The sequence below is a fragment of the Hippoglossus hippoglossus genome, chromosome 15, assembly GCF_009819705.1.
Source record: "Hippoglossus hippoglossus isolate fHipHip1 chromosome 15, fHipHip1.pri, whole genome shotgun sequence".
Lineage (NCBI taxonomy): Eukaryota > Metazoa > Chordata > Actinopteri > Pleuronectiformes > Pleuronectidae > Hippoglossus > Hippoglossus hippoglossus.
This window is the reverse complement of record NC_047165.1, coordinates 20,661,595-20,681,775: the sequence shown is the minus strand read 5'-3', so window position 1 is coordinate 20,681,775 and position 20,181 is coordinate 20,661,595. Positions and strand designations below refer to the sequence as shown.

The 20,181-nt window shown below is 41.5% G+C and overlaps 1 protein-coding gene across 1 annotated transcript in view; it reads right to left on the bottom strand.

Annotated features, from left to right (window-relative positions):
- Nucleotides 1–20,181, bottom strand: part of LOC117775323 (serine/threonine-protein kinase 32C-like) — an 86,391-nt gene that overhangs the window by 17,411 nt on the left and 48,799 nt on the right. Inside the window, exons 3-4 of the mRNA XM_034608370.1 lie at nt 10,087–10,238; nt 2,264–2,437 (exon numbers count right to left, since the gene is read on the bottom strand). Of these exons, the coding sequence (XP_034464261.1) occupies nt 2,264–2,437; nt 10,087–10,238 (326 nt within the window). The remainder of the gene's footprint in view (nt 1–2,263; nt 2,438–10,086; nt 10,239–20,181) is intronic.

Sequence of the window (20,181 nt, the reverse complement as noted above, 5' to 3'; positions counted from 1 at the left end):
AGATAATGCACTTGCTAAAGTTTCTGCACAGAAAAGATATTTGACTTTGCTGAAATGTATTTTGTTGTTTTGAGTTCTAGCCTGAAGAGTTAATCATTGCATTCATATATCAGCGCTGCACGCTGCAGGAGCTGAAGACAAGGAAATAAACCTCTTGAAAATTACAAGTTACAGGCACAACCTTGAGCTGATCTTCACAGTTATTTCAATGCAGGAAAACTTCAGTGGTTGAAGTTGCAAACTGATCTTTGTGTATTCAATGAAACAAAATATAATGCAATAATACTGTAATGATGCTGATACTGAGTCTCACTCATTTGCTGATTAGAAGGTTGAATTTCTCGCTTTCACTCAGGTATTTTGTTGCTTAGACAGATTTGTTTCTTTTTCCCTGTGTATTTTAGCGGAACAGGACCAGGAAGCAATAGTAACCAGTTACACAGTAGAGTGAAAAAGTAAATTCAACTAACACACCCACACCAGGCCTTCTATTCTTGGGGATTTTTGACAGACTTGTTGCACAAATAGACCAGAGGAGAAATCCAAGAGCAGACGTTTCAAGAGGAGAAGAGCTGAAGCTGGAGTGCAAGAAATCTGTCAAAGCAACAAAATATCTGAGTGCGAGCACAAGCTGAGCAATTATAAGCACAAGCAAGGGCTATTTGATTGAGCGCACAGGGTATTGAGTGATTGCATTACAAAAAGAGTGAAATCAAGTCCTTTTCTTAAACTGAAAGATCAGGCTCTTTAATAACGATAAGAAACTAAACTCCATAATCATTACTAGGAAAATAGGAAATCTAGTCAAACAATGGGTTTAAGTTATTTTCATTCAGTATGTAAACAGAGCAACGAATATAATTCTTGGTGGTTATGGTTGATGGTGAAGAATCTTTTGGATTTCAATTTGTGTATTTATTTATGTTGGGTTCAATTACTACATGTATAATGTGACAATGTGTAGCTCGTGTTATACCCTTTTTTCAGCTATGAAATGCAAAATAAGACACTTATGTTCCTCAATTGGACAGAAACAGGATTACGAAGGAATGCTAATGTACGCCTTCGCTCTACAATATCATGCAATATCAACTAAATATGCTGGTATTTGTTCATGTTGAGCTTTTTCTGCTGCCTAAAATCAACCAGTGCTGCTTTAATGTTTGCTTTACAAAATGGCTTTCACTAGCTTCTACACATTTTAGAAATACTCATTCAAATCTAGACTTTGAATGAGTATTACAATAAAAAAAAAATGGAGGCCACCATAGAGAGGACCTGCTTCCGAGGTAAAAGGGCCCATTCTGGACTAAAGAAAACAACAATTGGCACACACACACACACACACACACACACACACACACACACACACACACACACACACACACACACACACACACACACACACACACACACACACACACACACACACACACACACACACACGAGGCGACTGCACAAATCAAGTAGTTAAAAGCAAATAAAAATATGCAAATTATAAGCTGCTGTGGAGTCGTTACCCAATGGATACCATATATTACCCAATGGATACCAGTATATTGAATTGTAAAGTATGTTGCTAAAAGGAAATTTTACGTTAGGTTTGAGGTTGGAGCAAGTGTAAACATGTGCAGATCCAATACTGAATACTTTTTACAGAAACAAACACAGATCACATCTACCACCATAACTCTGTTTTAAATTATACAATAGTGAGGAACCATCATAAATCTGAGGGAGGCATGATAAGCAGAACCCAAGGGCTTAAAAATGGAGGCAGCAGCACATCTGTAGATACATCTCCATAATCCAAGACTGACACGAAAACTGCCTCAATAACCCACTTGCTCTGCTAATCATTGAAAATCTGGATCTGTTCCTACAGTCAGCAGTTTTTCTTTTTTTTTTTTGCTGCAGTTTACCACCAACACTGTCATTGTGATACTTATATAAAGGGTTCTCATCAAACCAGACACAATAATTATTCTCTGTGATTTCCCTGTTAAATCTATGTTCCCTGTGGTTATATGCAATCCATTGCATTAATGAATTCATATTATTAAATGAGTAAATAAATGTACCTCTGGCCATTAAAAATGACATACATGCCCAAAATTAAGATGTAAGTGCGGCCTATAGGACATATAAAGATAATTGCAAGCATCTTCAGCTAATGCTGTTGTCCGAAATGGCTTGAAGGCAAATGCATTCTTTACACGTTCAAGTAAAAATGACAGAAAAGGAGAAAAGGCTGAATTTGTACCTATGGATGATGTGCTGGCTCTGCAGGTAGTCCAGCGCCAGTGTCATCTCACAGAGGTAGAGTTTGACAGCGTCCTCGCTGAACTGAACGTTCTGCTGCAGGTGGTAGCGCAGGTCTCCTCCCAGCAGGAGGTCCACCACCATGAACATGTCCTCCTCATCCTGAAATGAGTACCTGGGACCAATGGGGGGGGGGACACACACAGCGCTAAGTCACTGTGCAGTGTGGGAAGGAAACACTACACAAAAGTAAGCCAAAGACTGAGCACACAAACAACACATCGTAGTCCAGAGGCAGCTTGTATGCTAATGCATGCAGTGCACACAACACATCACAAGACACACATACATGTCACACATGCACGAACATGGTAGAATGCATAGAGCACAGGAAAACACCATATTCATGCATCTTTCTGTGCCTTGTAAGAAATCTGCAGCCCTGATGCATAATGCATTATTATGTACATTAATGCATACTTGAGTGGTTTTTTTTATGGATCTATATCTGCTGCTGGCGGGCTCTGAACATAAACATTGTATGTAATTGTAATATCATATCTTAATAACATATGTAAAAGGACGCAAGAAGAGAGGAAGTGAATTAAGAATTAAGATTAAAGCTTGAATCTGTGCTCAATGTGAACTGTCAACTGGAGGCTGCTCGTGGTCCGCTAAACATTTTTGTCAATCAGGCTTATAAATCATGCACATCAAATTAAAACACAGCCTCTCAGTGATCTGGGGGGGGAGATTTGTAACACTCAACTCCACAGACGCAGAACAAAACATTAAGCCACACGGGCAAACAAACTGTTTTTGTACAACAGAATCCAATTTTTCATCTAAAAGAAATTAAGGCGGAATAATATCTTAATAGGCCCCCCATGTCAATGTTGCAGCAGAGGAGGGAAACAAACTTAGCCTTGGTGATTTCCTCTATCTAACGTGGTTTAAATGTGGCTGCTACTGAGCCAATTCTTTACTCTCCCATCAAAGCTCTGATGTTGTGGTGGTATTGCTTCTTTTTATAGCTGCAGGTTCTCTCTGTATCCTCACGCTTGGCCCTAAACACTCAGGGGGACATTCTGATTGGTCCTCTTTGGTGCAATTTCCTGCCTCTCTATAAGTGAGAAATGGGGCCTGTGTTCGCTGCAGAGCGAAAAATCAGTCCATGTCATCCACAGATTGGGGGCTCTGCAGCAGAGAATGAAGCCCATTTGCAGAAGTGTTGGGTCTTCTGCTTCTACTAAAATGCTGCGTCGATTGGTTGATAAACTGACCTTGATTTTAATGTGATAGGATGGATGATGGGCAACACATGACGTAGTTTCCTTATGAGCCTTACCATTTAATTGTTAGAAAAATACTTCAATATTTAGCTTTGTATGTCTATTAAAATAGTTTTTAAAAAGTGTTCATAATATTATATATAATAATTCATAATATAACAATAATTAATTTGTAATTTTAGGAGAATTAAATCATAATCTTAATCTACCTGGTTTGTTGGTTTGGATCCAGAAGGATTTAAACTCTTCTTTATTCTCATGATACAACTTTATTCTCTTAATATTATACGTTTGTTATCGATTATGACTTTACTCTGATAATACTATGACTTTATTCTCATACAATTGAGTTCCATCTCAATTACAACTTAATTCTCTTAATAGTACGACTTTATTCTTGAGATTTCAGAATTGATTTTTATCTTCAACATGGCCCTTATACTCGGACCTACTCCTTACACACCCTGCCTCCACCAAAACAATGCACTCAACAGAAAATGACAGTAGAGCCACCTCCATCAGACATAGTGAAGCAACCTGGCCTGACCCTTCACAGCTCAGGCACAACACTGAAACACATGGTGGCCTCAGCAGATGGCCGGCCCCAGGTTGTTGTTTGCTGTTGGCAGGGAATCCTCGCTGTCACCTTTTTATCACCTCATTGTCACAGTCTGATTCCTGGTACCCAGTTGACGGATGAGCTTCCTCTGAGGCCACGCTCGCTATCTCAGCGTTCCACAGGACACTCTTCCCAATCCAACACCAAAATATCTGGGCTCCTAAAAGGGGAGGACTGTCACTGCCTCCCCCCCACCTCTACTGAGGTGACAAGGAGGTGTCAGATACGGGCCGACAACTGGAGCATATGAAAGCTCCAGTGCTGACAAGACTTGTCACCTTTAAGGCTCGCGCTAAGGATGGGACGTAAGGAATGCAAACAATTTTACTCTCCCCTTATTTTAGAGCACTTCGCTCTGAATAAACACAATGTGAAGTCCACAAATTTGACAGTCCTTAAAAAAACCAAGTGAAGGTGTGTTCTTTTGGGAGTGGGAAAGGAAATGAAAAGCGACACGTATTAAGCCCTATTCAGCATGAACTCCGAAATTCTACGGTCAGACGAGTTCACAACAATAGAAAAATCATCAGAGCGTTCAGTTGAGAGGAGGCGCAGCATGCAGGAGGTGTTTCTGTTTACATCGACACGGGCATCGGCCCATATCTCTAAAGGCTATTTGAATCTCATTTTTGTTTTGCATCTGTTATGAAAACATAACAGATGACTGTCTGACTTGGTTTACCCCTGGGTCTCCTTGAAGGACAGCATTTCCAGAATACTTTATATAACAAAGGATGTATTTATGTAGAAGTTTTTAGATTTGAGCTCTGTCTGGATGTCTAAACTCCTCGTCAACTAAGGGTAAATGCACATTGAGACAGAATAAAACAGCAAAGTTTTGCAACACGCTGAAAGAAGCTTTAGTGCTAGAGTGGGTGAATTTCTTTCTGTGAGTTTCTCAAAGCCTTGCACATTGCACACTGCCACTTCATCTATTGTTGACATTTAAAAAATATTGATTATTGCAACTAGAGTTTACAACACTGGGACACTGGAATGGGTCTAAATAATGTTTTACCACGAGTCTTGTTTAATGTGCCCACTGCTTCACCTCATACAATTTATTGTGTCGCTCTTTATAATGAGCACAGAGGAGTCTCGGGTCAGACCCTCAAGTCTGAACGAGTGCCTGGCAGTAGTCTGGAGGCCTGGGGAGGGCTGTTACTGTCCAAAACCAGGAGGAGGCCATGTGGAAAGGCCAGGACAGGACAAGGCTGCGACAGTCACAGTGAGGTTAGCCGGCTGGAAGGAGTACAAGGAACAGGCTGAAATAATCAGGCCACAATGACAAATGAGCCCGGGGAGGCAGGGAGGAGAGAGGAAAATAAAGGGACAGCAGAAGAGGAGAACAGTTTTTAGGAAAAAAGCGAGAGAGAGAAACATGAGCTTATGATTCTGTTGGCTCGAGTTGCCCTGCAAAGTTTCAGTGGCCTACATAAAGTTGATGATCGAGATGGGCTGGCTGGAGCTGGCTGCATGACTCAATCACGAGACACTTGAATGCTCCGCTGAGGATTCCTGCAACGATGGCGTGAGTGAACGCTGCCTCTCCTGTCAGCCGCCTCCAAACAGTCGCCTTAAGACACAGCACCTCCACTGGCCTCATTTCACAAAAAGAACTTTGAAAAACATGTCCTACAAAAAGTTATTCTTTAAAAAGTAGTGAACGGTACAGTTTCACTAAAAGTCCTTCAAGACTGCAAGTCCAGGGGAAAATAATCTGTGGTTGCTCAATGCTGTATTAGAGAAACAGACTCCTGTGCCTTTTAGGACTGATCCCATATTTCACCTTTTATGAGGATGATTTAAAGCTAAGCCCCCTCATAGGGCTTGTTATAACTGCTGACTCGGGGTGTAGAGGCTAATTTGCTCCACAGTCTCCAAAGGCCTTGTTCCATCCCGCCTGAAATCAATATTCCTAATGGAGGCTGAACAGGACACGGCACATCCATCCTGATGAAAGGATGGACTGGAAGAGGGCCGCATCACACGACGCTTCCTCAGATGACTCACCCGTTTTGGCTTAAAATCCTTTAAGATGAGACCGTTTTTAAAGCTTCAACTCTATGATGACAGTTGCTCTGACAATCCCGGCTACCCTCGCCACTGTGTTTTCCACAGCACAGGGGTTGTGTCAATTTGGTCATGATTCACTGCCATGTGTCTGAGCCCTTAGGGAGAGCGGGTGGTTGTGTTGGAGAGTGATTTGTTGTGATGTAACACTTAAGGCAAAATCTTGCTTTTACTATGATGTACTATACCCCATAAACCAGGGGATCAAATTCAATGCTTCGACACTAATGCTGGTTACTCGCTGCCTCTGGATGGCGAGAGGTGACCCCAGCCCTTAGCTATTTTCAAAAATATGTGAGGGAAAGAGGCAGTCAGCGTCTTCTCATGTCACAAATCCTTACAAGGATTTGTGTGCATTTGCCGTGTGCAGCAAATGATAGTTCATTTTTCCTCCTCCAAGGTAATCCATTCAGTGTACCCTGGACTCCTACACATCATATCCATGCAGCGAGGGAATGGTCGCAGCAATTACCGTGGGCTGAAAACTTGACATCCGCCCGGCTTAAAGCTGCCTTTACCCGGCTGATGGGATTCGGTGTGGGCTTTCACAAGGTTGCTTCCTAATGAACTTCCTCTGAAGCTGCAGAACAGCACAACTCAGGATTTCTCAGTGAACGCAGAACTGCTTTCTGCTTCGAGACAGAACGTATTTGTGTTGTTGTGTGTGTGTGTGTGCAGGTAAAAGGTGAAGGAAAACCTATCTGCACATTTCTTTTGAACAAATCAAGGCCGAATACTTCCTTTGTGCTGTCTTGCACGCCCCTCCTCTCCAACTGGATTCCCTCCCCCTCCTCTTGATGTTTGCAGGAATCATTACTTCCTCTGACAGCTATTTGGTGTGTTTTCCTGCGCGCTCTCTGACTGTGTCTCTTCGGCTCCCTCCTGGCACTGTATCAATAAAACACTCCTATGAAGCCCTATCAAAGCTGGCATTTCTTGTGAGTTGCAATTTTTGTGGGTGTTTGCTTTTGAGAATAGGCAATTCCCACAAAACCCAGCTGGTCTATTGCACATCATTAATAACGCCTGAATGCCGCGCTCCAGATCGGTCTGATTGAAAAAGTCTATGGATACTGTCTGATCTACAGGGACTTGGTTAAACAGCATAACCACGCGGCTAACCAATTAGGTAACGAGTTGTTATACAGTAAGAAAGAAGATGGAGAGATGAAGCAGAATTCTCATCTGTCCTGTCTCATTACCTGCCCCGGCTGAGAATCCGTCTCCAGCAGCAGCTAAATGAAGCAGACAGTTTCTGCGATGTATACAGGTGCAACACATAACAATGCTGTCACGCACAGATGCTCGCAGAGTGTCGGCATAAACTGGGGCAGAAATAAGAAACACACCATAGACTCGAGCTATAATCTATTTCCTTCATCTCTCACTGTGTTCTCCTCTTTCCAGTTTGAGGAGAAAACTAATCTAAACTTTCCCTGAATCATATCTCTTTGTGCACGGTGGAAGCTCCCCACGACACGGGGGGGACTTTGGTCCCTGCAGATGATTTTTAAGAGGAGTTAAAGTACTTTCCGTCAGTACCAGAAAGTAGGATTCTGGAGCAAAATCCAAAAACACTTATTTATCATTACTCTTTCTGGTGGCTTTACATCAGGACAAGATAGTAACATTTAGAACAGCTGCATCCAGACGCTAGTACACAGCTGGTTTATGTGCTGTCTCTCGCTCTGTGACACTTTCTGATGGTAACGGCTCGTTGAGAACGCACCATATGATGCTTCATATGTTATGCAGATTTGACAGCTTCCCTGTGCTTTTCAATTGGGCCAGTCAGATACAAGCAGGAAAGGTGCAAGGGAAATGAAGGAAAAGGACATTATTGGTGAGAAAAGTCGTCCACTTTTTCACTTCTACAGTACATATACTGGGCGGCTGTGGCTCAGGAGGTAGAGATGGTCGTCCACTAACCAGAAGGTCTGTTGTTCGATCCCCTGCTCCTCCAGTCTGCATTCTGAAGTGTCCTTGGGCAAGATCCTGTCCCTGACAGCTGTGCCAACAGCACATGAATGGTGGGTGAATGGGTAAATGTGTGAATGTGACTTTAAAGCGTTTTGAGTGTTTGATAAGACTCGAAGAACAGCTTGATATAAATACTGATCTAAAGAAATTTCCGACAACTTTCCTTCTTTAAAGAGTTGGTTTATCTTAAATATCAAAAGAATAAATTCAATCTAGCTGCACCAAATTACACTTACTAGTAGATGCAGTCCCCTAAATATGCCAGATGTTTTCATCAGTATCTCTGTATTATTCCCTAAATTCACGAAAATGTTAAATAACAATATTAAAGATCCGCCCACTGATCTAGATTGGCACCCAAATTCAATGGGCTCTTCCCTGAACCCAAACCACAACCTTCAACTAAGCTTTGTGTCAATCCGTCCAGTAGTTTTTGGATACCCCTACTAACAAACAGGCAGAACAAATGCATATAAACATAACCTCCTCGGCTGAGGTAATTAGATCCTTTGTATGAGGCAGGTAGATATTTCCATCCTTGGCAAATAAAACAAACCTCTCTGTATGCTTGGATATCAATAGAAGCTTTGTAATTAGTGTGAACTGCCCCTTTAATGTTTATGGAATTTTCTATCCTCATTATTATTCTGCTACATGTAGATGAGCCTTAGAATTATACATACGCCGGGTAATATACCGTTACACATATGGGCTTGAATAATGGTCCTATCCAAGTGCATATGGATTATCCATATTAAAACTAATTGCTGAGAATTGGACGGACGAGGGAAAGTTGTTCATGTTTCAAACGTGATCCCACTGAGACGGACAGGCCCTCTTCGGAGCATCTCTGTGAAGCTGACGTAGAATGTGTGAAACTACTAATTCCAACATAGATGCCACAAAACAGTTTACCATCTTATCTCTAATTGGCATTTGAAATAGTGCAGGATGCAGAGTCAGAGAGAGAGAGAGAGAGCAGCATAGCAGTAGGAAAACTAGAACACAGAAAAGCTTTGGCAGCCATACACTCCTGCAGGGAATTATTCTATAAAAAATACACAGGCCAGCTACTGTACGCTCATTAAAATACCCTCAGTTTGTTCTAGAGTGGCTTCTCTGGCAGGAGGAAAAAAAAAACTTGTAGATTCAACTTAAATCATTGACAACTTGAAGAGGGAACGAGCCCAGGACATGACTTTGTCTGGAATCATCTACTCACTTTCTTCACATAATCGATCTATGGCGGAATGGCTGAATAGCTAAATATTCTGGGAGCGATCGCTTAGAGACGTTAGGCACGTGCACTATCATTCTACCAATTACAGAGGAGTAAAGTGCTTTGTGTAATATGCCGTGAATGCCGTGCCAGGTCCCCAATTACATTTAGAAATGTGTCCCACTCGGAGATGAGCGTTGAATAATGAAAGCAGCCTCCATTCACCCACATATCAGACTCAAGGGAAGAGTAAGGTCATTTCAAACCACAGTAATTATCAAATGTGTGCTTCATGGGCTCAGAGTCAAAATTAATATCCCAAAAATATCTCTCCTGTGTAAATACTTTCTTAAACTAATAGCTGTTGGTTTCTGGAGGAAGATTTGTTTCAAACCTTAATGAAAGTAACACTTTCTTCCCACAAAGTGAACAAATGCAGAATATGAAGTTCATGCAACACTGGGGACGTTATATCTAAAGAGCACATCTATTTTAGGGGCTGCGGCAGTTCTTAGAGTGCATGCACTTCTCTATTAAGGATTGCGTCGGGTAAATACACAAGACGAACAGACGAGGCAAAGCGGATGAGCGACACAGGCAGAGCCGAGCACATTTAAAGTGTAAAAACGTGGAATAGTCACCAGAGATTTACTAAAAAAACATGTTCAATTTCCTGTAGGATCTCAAGCTCTCTAAAGACGTTTCGGACCTCATCTCTCTCTATGCACTGCTGCTTGTTCATGTACTTCATGGCGTACATCTTCTCCGTGTCCCTCTTTTGCACAATGCATACCTGCAGCAGGAAAGAGAAGAACAGAGAGGAAGAAACACATTTAAGCATATTGGTATGAGACAAACATGTATTCAGACAGTTTGTTTGCAAAATCTGAATGTGAATTTATAAAAATACGTGTTTTTTAAAACAACACATGTACACATGGCCCCTTTCAGACCTGGTATTAACATCTGTCCTAACAGAGCTGATCACAGTGTTAAGTTTGTCTTTTCACACCACAAATAATCAGATGTATCTTTGGACAAATGTTTGTGTGTGTATGTCAGTGTGTGTGTGTGTGTGTGTGTGCGCAGGACACATATGAGTCACACAGTGAAAAGAATGTGGTCACATGTGTCTGAGTGATCGGATCTCAGGACACAGTCAGGATGCATTTAGGTGCATTCAGACCTGAACTTAGGCCCCGTACACACTTGGTATTAACATCTGTCCTCAGAGATCCGATCACACCTGGCATTAAAACGCGTCCTGAATGTGTCAGAGCTGACCACTCAGTATGGATGATTCCAATGATTCTGAACTTTGAGGAGGGAAAAAGAAACACATCAATGCTAAAGTATCTAGGCCACAGCTCCTCAAATGTGGCTGGCCGCCATGCAAATACTGTTATCAAAATAGCACAGACAATCTTTCAGCTGTTGAGGAATGTGATTGTAGTGCTAGAGGTGACCTATACCGAGGCACGATGAGCTGCCACGCTGAGCAGCTCTAATGAACTTCATTTCCGAACAGACGTTTGTGGCAGAGACCACTTCCCAACAAATTACCTCATTACTTATTCATCACAAGTTTGGTGGTTTTGTCAGGAAGTGACTGCAAAGATCAGAGGCGGGATGGGACTCCAGAGGTCAGAGTCATCACAGTAACATTAGTATCCGACCACAGTCAATTCTTAAAGTTGATCGTCTGTCTTCACTCAAGTCATTTTCTTTCTTTAAGTGTGTTATCTTTGGAGTAAATACTTGTGCATTTTTAATCATGATAACATGGTATGGCATGTGTTTTGACTCATCATCCAACACACATATGGCATATGGGATTGTTTAATGGCCAATATGGAGAGGAAGAACAATGTAACAAACAACTCAGCAGTCAGTGAGTATTACTCTGGTAAGCTAGATTCCAAATGAAGACAGTGGATGTCTTTGTCTTGTATGTGTTTTTCTGGGATTTCAAAAAAGCATGTGTGCAAGACAAAAACGTCCATCACTGTGGCAGCAGTGCAGCAAGAAGCATTGCTCCGCATCCATGTAATGCACTTAGTGGGGGTCGAGGTGGAATCTGATTACAGACCACCTGCATGTAAGTGCAGTCTCTGATTTTCCTCCTTAACTTGATTTCTCCCTGTACTCTGGCTTCTTGTGTGCACGTAAACACAGTGAATGTGAATCCCTCACAGAAGGAGAGACAACTCTCACCATCATGCAAAGTACATCAGGAACAAAATGTGGCCCATGAAAGTGTCCAACTTCACTACCAGCCCCCTGCGAGGTATATTTCAGTTGTAGACAGAAGACCTAAGCAGGAGAGAGTTGTCTACCAAGAGATAGGTCTCCTCATAGTCTGAGCTAGACCAATGGCTGCTTTACACCACATTCCGGCCCTGATGCACCACAAAAAAACAACTCACTGAGTCATTTGCTCATTTGTTCAGTCTTTAAGTATCATAAAAGAGAAAACAAACACCAACTTGATTGAAGGCATATGGTGTTTGTGCAGCCGTGCATCATAGAATCTTTGTGCTGATACCATCTGAAAACGACTTCACTGGAAATTAATTTGTTTTCTATATTCAATTCACTTCTACATAACTTTTTTCAGGTTGTTGACAGATGTTAAAATGGACATTTTCAAGTGAAACACTATTTATTTACCTGTACTGATACACACAGAGACAGCAGTCGGAAGCACCGGGACATTTCCCAGTGGCCTGAGGATTCTAACAGTGACCTTGATGCAAGCAGCATTGAGTTGAAGGACCTCTCAGAATCCACTTACAGTTTTGTTTTTTTCACCATCCATTAAAAATAGTCAAATGCACATTGAGTCTGATGCGTTTTATTATTCTATTTGTACCGAAAATTCACATTAGGAGATAAGATGGAGTTGAGCAATGAGGATGATTTTGATGTCCTCTCACTTCTTGAAAAAAGAAAACACTGGGTCCATCCAAACCTGAGAGGCCGTCAGGAACAAAGAGAATTTCATTTTCTAATCAAGGAGCTGTGAAATTATCCCGATTGCTTCCAAGTCTATTTCAGGATGTCAGATGTCCAGTTTGATACGCTGGAGCAACACTGGGCCCACATATTAAATAGAAGAAAACTGATTTCTGTGATGAAATTGATCCAAAACGCTCCAACAGCAAAACGAACCTGTTCTAAAAACTTAAAGGACAGAGGAAAGTTTCAGAGTCGGTGTGTAAACAATATATATTGTTATTATACAAAATATAATAATAATATAAACAATTATCTGATTGCACAGAAATACAATCACACAGGACAAGAATAGTCTTAAAGATATATATTGTATTATGTGCTATGACTGCTGTATTCCTAGTATATTTTGAAAACTCTGTACTGAGATAGGCTATTTGTTGGTCAGTCACAAATTTAAATATAAGATAATTGATCCACACACCAGGGAAATATTTATATTTAATATTTATTTATGTTTCCTCACAGATGACCATAGAAGCCAAATTTCTCGTTAGTCTTGTGCCTGTTACATCCACAAATGGCGTTCTGGTGGTTTGCGTGAACAGGAGTGATCTGCGATGGAGCCAACATCTCAGCCTGAATATTTGTTAAGTCCGCCCCTGTACTCATGGTTTCCCCTCAAGCACAGATCTCATGGGTGCCAGGTCTGACTTGGCCGTCTCTCCACTTTCCTCCATCTGGAGCCCCTCCAAGCTCAGACTTCCCTGACTTCTGTCACTTTCATTAGCTCATTGCAGCTAAATACATCAAACCTGTTCCTCCTCCTGCATCAAGTGTCAGATTAAACGGACTAACAGAGGGTCAACGAGTCGGCTAAATTGACTTCTCCTTCTTTTTATCAATTAATGATATTGAATTTCAGCAGAACATTTTCACTTTTAACAGTTTATATGTAGAAAGTCTGCCACTGGACTTCCAAGTCTCCTTATCAGTTTATCCAAACCACATACGTCCTTCTTAAAAATGTGTTCCCGCCCTCAGCCTGATAACACACAGCTCCAGGCCCTCCCTTGTTCCATCTCCCTCGTTGGGCTGAATTCAGACCCAGTTTCTCTTTGCTCTCAGCCAGGTCAGTCTGTGCCATCTGCACTGTGCTTGAAGGTACACTAAATAAACTCATTTTATTCCTGCTAACAAGAATTACACCTTCATCCATCTTTCACAATTAAGACAGATACTGCTCTTTTCCACAGGCACAAAAAACAATTAATGAAAATTAGCGTTGGTTGATTTTTAGAGGCTCCACTGACAAGGAAAGCAATGAGATGCATGGGGAAACCATGCTAAAGGTTGTAAGGCTCCTCCACACAGAAACCTGGAGACTTGTATACACTACATAGCTGTTTTCAGCAATGAACTCCGGAAAATTTCCAGACAATGAGGTCTGGAGTTTACCTTTGAATGTAGTAGAACATCAGACCGTTCATTACGATAGAACATTTTCCGCAGTGTTGAGGCGAGGGGTGGCACAGCCTGCAGGAGGCAGGAAGTAACATATGAATACTGATGTGGCGGTCATATGTCTTTGTTTGCAGCACATCAACACCAGCATCAGCCCTAATCACCAAAAGCTCTTAAATCTCATTGTCTTGACATGTCTTGTTGACAGATTCTTCGACATACTCTGTTTTTTTCACTTATTATCACATGAGCTAATTCGGACATTATCCAGAGTAGGTTACCAAGGGACTGGTAGGAAAAAATTCCCAAAAATGTCTGGAGCACCAGGCTACATCCATAATACTATGTTTTCATTTGAAAAACGCATTTTAGCTTCCTATCAGTTTCACGGACTCCTGAAAACTCATATCAAGGAAGGAATGCGAGTGCCGGTGTAGACAGGAATTGCTCGAACTACAGCTCGTCTCCTACCCATGTCAGCTTTTGTATCGTTGTAAAATGCAGAATTTAACTGCACAACAGGTGTTAGCAAAGACAACATGGTCAACACTTATAATTGAGTATACACACTACATACAAAAGAACCAAGCAGTTATGAGTGTCTACGTCATTGCTTCCAAACATTTGTTTCTGCCCAAATGCAGCATCAGAGTTTTCAAATTAAAACTGGGACAGCAGCGTTTTCCAAATCTCTCTGTTTTACCGTCTCTAAAACTTCTGAGTGGTGTTGATTCCAGGTTGATATCCATAGCAGAGTTGATGCATTTTCATATGAAAACATAATGGTATGGATGTAGCCTCTGACTCAGAAATGTGTTTATCTGGAGTTAAGTGCATGTCTGAAAGCAGCTCATGTAACATCTAAACACTACATCCAGTGCAAGTGAGAAATAGGCATAAAGCGTATGGGAACTAACTTAAGGTAGAAGTTCCTGTGTGAGGCCCATGAGTGATGGAAATCACAATCCAATCTGGACAACTGTAAACTATATCTGTGCTCATAGTCCAGCGCTCAGTGGACATAACATTTATTTTCTATTATTGATACAGAACACACTTTTCCAAGAGACGTGATCTGTTAAGCTGAAAGCACCATCGAGTAGAGTGTTTTAAAAAATAGTCCCTGCTCACAACTCCATTACTACGTGAGCGTAATGCAACCTAAAAAAGAGAGAAATGTTCAATGTGTTGCATTATTTATTTTGAGTAAGCTTCAGGCCCTCACATACTGGGACGAATGACATGAAATAAACCTAATATATAATGTTACGCTACAGAAACTGTTGATAGTAATAATGTAAAGCATATGCATGTATGCATGGTCTTAGTATTCACCAGGCTTCTTATCCTTTGAATTTTTCATCTGGCTTCATTCAGATGCAGGGATGTGCACAGTACGGTGGCTACTACTTTTCAATCTGCCGACCCCTTTGCCCTTTTTAGGTTGGTGCAACTCTATGGACCAAATGGAAATAATCACTACGAGTCGTATCGTTGTTCGTGCTGCTGCTGCTTCTTAAAATCACTGTTGTGAGAGAGCCTGCCAGGATCCAGAGGTGGAAATTGGTCAACAAACGAGGTTCTGAGACAAGTTGTCTTTGTAAGATTATTTGTAAAAAGCTTTCTGCAGAAAGGATCACACAGGCAAGGTGGAGGTTGCAAGTGAGATGAAAAGTGAAGTGTCTGTGTGGGTTACCTCCTGACCATACAACACACAGGAGGGGGGGGGGGGGGGGGGGGGTGAATGTATTGTTCTGTGTCTGGAACATATCGTCTGTAGAGGTGTGACTTATAGGCTGCATCCTAAATGTGTTGGAGAGGAAATAGTATCATGTATGGTGAGGGTGTTGTGTCAGTCAGCTGAGTTCTTCGAAACAAAGGACAAACACAGTTAAACCACAGTAGAGGAAAAGGTCACTATAGAATTCAGGTGACCTCAGGATCAACTTCTGCAAGACATGAATAGACAATGGGCTCACATGCTGGACAGTGGGTGCACCATCAAATTTATGTCGAGCTGTACCCTAGATGGAAATGTCTGCTGTAAGCATAAACTAAGAAGTAAATTTACATTACAATCCAACTCAACAAGTCGTCTTCTCTGCTGTCAGCGTTAATATCGTTTGAAGATTAAGCTGAGAGAGGGCCTCCGCACCTTTCTTCTTCTTCTTTGTTTGTAAATTAGTCTTTATGTGGAGGTTTGTGATTGATTGACATGTGTATCTGAAACTGACAGTCAATGATTGACAGGGCTTCAGCCAATGAAAATCTAAGAGTTTTGAGTAATTTATGTTTTATATTGAGCTCGCGTTTGCAAGACTGATTTTTGAATTGATTGATCGTGGAGCATTCGATACCTTGGAGTTGAAAGCTTGTTGTTTAGCATGTAGGTAAAAGACTAACTGGTCAATGTGGTCATTTAGGAGTTACTTAAAACATGCACTTTAAAATGTACCATTCTGATATTGAAATCAGATAAAAGTCCGATAATAAAGTAGTTAAAAGCTGGTATGAATCTGGCCAATCTTTTCTATTCAATTTGATGTTATTCTATTTTTTGGTCTATGTGCTCATACAAGTTTCTGCCATGCATCTTCCATGTGCCATTAGACTCCCACACTATGCTAGAAGCAGAACTTTAAATGTTACCACTCAAATTGGAATTCCTTTAAACTTTGAATATTGATTTTAAACAAAGTTGCCGGTTCATAATTAGACATAAAGTACCGAAGGGTAGTGTAGTGGAGAGTCACTGAAATATCCCGAGAGGCAATTTGCTTTGCAGAAAATTGTCCAACATAAGACATACAATAAATAATGCACAGATCCGTCATACCCTTCGCTGTCAACTTGAATCATTATAGGCATTGTTATAATTTATTTATTTAAAAATCTGTATCTGTTGGTACTACCTTCAAAAAGACTATCTATCCGGATAGGAGTTTCCAAAAGACTCAACATTTAATGGATGCAGGTGCGTGAGTCATGCTGCACTTCTAGAGAGTCGAGGTCTCATCGCAGTGGGTACACTCCCTGCTTGAACAACCGACGCCTGTGAGAAGCAACTGAGTCGCGACACAGCCGTCACTTGCCACTCACGCAGCCAGCGTGGCCCAGGCGTTGGTATGTCCGACTTTTTTAAATCAATATCCCTGCATTCTTGAGAAATTTACATTAACATGGAAAATAGACCCTATATAGAAATATAGCAATGTTAAAAAAAGTGGAGGGAAAAAACCCTGGATCTGCCTCCTTAGCGGAATCCGGTCCAAAAGTTCTTCCTTGGCCCCTTCAACCAGTTTTCACTAAAAATCGATTCAGTAGTTTTTGTGTAATTGACAAACAGACAAAGAGCAATTAAAACATAACCTCTACATAACCAATACTCATAGAACATGAATAAATATTGTTATCAGGACCATAAAAGACTGGTGCATCCCTAGTTGCCCATTGATGCAGCAACTAGGAAGAGAGCAGCCAGAGGCAGAGAAAGAGATGAGGAAGGCAGCTAAAGACTTTTATCAAAACTGATCTCAAAGCAGCAGTCGGCAAATTTTTACAACTGAAATATCTCATTGCTCTGTTTTGAATTAATACCACTGCCCCTCAAAATACCTGTGATCCTCCCTTGTTTATTCTCATTTGTTAGTTTTCACTTGTTTTTCCTATTCAGTGATGTAATTCTACTTTACATTGTATCATACACAGCTATTAATAGAGTTTCTTTATTACGGAGAATCTAATGATTGCAGCAGATGTGTAGAATGTAAAACCCACAGTTTCTCAACCCATCACACATCACACTGTCAGTCATTTCCCACCAGCCCCGTCTTATCTGGAATCCCCAGGGGCCGGTCAGGGGAGTGAAATGATGACTTTTAAAAAGGATTTATTCATATATTCATAGAGCATATTAGCAATTCAATGCATTAGACTAGTTTTGTACCAGCAGGAAAGAAAGTAACAGTTTTGAGGTGAGAGGTGAGAGGCAGAATGTTTTGCAGCGAATTTGCATATGAATGGAGACATTTTCACCAAGACTGAGATGGAAGATTCTTTCTATCGTCGTGACGTTCGCTGAAGACTGAGGCAGCGACCGAGCGATGGCTTCTGAAAGAGCAATTCTCACCAAGCAATAATGGACACTAAAATGTCCCTAATTAATTCTGTAACATTATCTCCGAAATGCTAATGGCCAGCACAAGCCGTCCTGACTATGACACTGCTGCTGAGCTTTTCATTCCTCGATTCAAATTTGGGAGCACCTGCTATTCGAATTGCCTCGGAATATTTGCCAGAGATAAAGGTCATTTTGTTTTTTCCGAGCAGGCGGGGGTGGAAGCTAGAGGGCCGAGACTGGTGCCAAATTTCTCTGCTGCCTGGCTGCCGGTGCATCTGGGAAGAGAGCTGGCTAACAAGCTGGGCACGTTCACCAGAGCAGGCTGTGGATTTGACTGTTTCAAGCCAGCACAAGACATCCAACTAAATGAACTCGATGTGATGGCCTCTGGACAACTACAAGCCCTTAAAAACCTGGCTTCAAAATAAACTAAATAAGTAGATATCAAATCATGATTTAGATATTATTCAAATAGCGGGTTTAGTTGAACCGTTGGGTGCCAATAAACCACTGCAGAAGAAAGAAACGTTTTTCTTCGGTTGTAGATTTGGTTGTGCAGAGAGAATTATTGCACCAGGATAGTGAACGTGGGATGAATTGAAAACAGTGCGACTCACTGGTGTGAGTAGAGTTCATTGGTACAGAAGAATAAGATCCTTCACGCTTTGGACACACTAGTACAGTGTCTGTTCTAAACCTGCCTGTTTAGAGTCATTAGTCATTAGTAAGTCCTCATCAAACAGTTGTCACTTTTTATTGTTTATGTACTGGACGTTGTGTACAGTTTTTATTAACAGTTTACAGTACAGAGTGAAGTTAGACAACGTTCATTGTGGTTTTTTATTTGTATTTTTGTGGCATTTAAGAAAAATCGAAACTAGAATGACACTCAGAGCACAAACCACCGTCTCCTTATGAAACAACATGTAAATTCACTGTTGTTGAGGCTTGGTTTTCCATGAATAATTCACACAAATGTTAAAGAAAGTGAAAACAATTAATCCTGGATCCACCCCTTGATCTAGATCCACACCAAAATCAAACAGGTTCTTCCCTGATGCAGACTGCATGCCTTCCCCTGGATTCGTGGTGATCCATCGAGCAGTTTTTGTGTGATCCGGCTAGCTAACAAAAAACTGTGCCAGTGAAAACAAAAAACCTTCTTGGCGGTAAATATGTCCTGCTTGTTTCACTGATATTCACTTGTTTATAACCACTTTAATTAAAATGGAGCCTTGTGTGACACTGAATGTAAACCAGTGGTTTGACCAGCTGTATTTACATACAGCTTGTGAGGCACAAAAAACCCACTGTTCCATTCCAGGAGACAATGAATTTAACAGTTTAGCTGTGAGACTGGCTGGAGTCTCATGCAACAGAGAACTTGAATTGCATCGCAGCCAATGAGCAAATACAATCGAAGAAGAAAAAGGTCGTTTATCTGGGCTTTGTCCAGGGTTTTATGCTTGGCTCCAGCATCCACACCTTCGAGCAGCGGGCAGGATGACAGCACTGGCCCAGGGTGAGATGGTGTCACAATGCTGACTGTAATCTGTGACCACCAGCTGCACCTAGCACCTGCTTATCTCCCCTGCAGAGAGCCTTTTAGAGGTGGTCAGGCATCACACACACACACACACACACACACACACACACACACACACACACACACACACACACACACACACACACACACACACACACACACAGAGTAAATGTAAAGCAGGACCTATCGATGCCTCACTGGCCATTGTCGGAGGTGCAGTCATTTGATGTAGAGGTATTCAAAGGAAGATGCACGTGAAGGAATGCAACACATGACTGCACCTGTCAGTTGCCCATAGAAGCCCTGCTTTGCATCACAACAGCTCCGATGCGCACTTTTAATAGTTTTGAGCTCTGAAGCGTGAAACTAACTTTGTTTGTTTTTGGAGCACAATCATTATTTAATCTGTGCTAAGAAAGGAGAACGGCACTAATAACGAGCAGCTCAGCGTGCTGTTTCCTGGAGTTAATCTCCATAGGGTCAGCCAGGGGCGCCTGGCAGCCACAGAGACACGTTCCTGCCATTGAACAACACATTAAAAACATCCACCATTCTAAATAAAGCTGCCCGCAGATTTTCACCCATATGTTCTAAAAAAACTTTTGAGGACCCCTAATGAGGCAATATGAGCAGCAATTACAGAATAACACT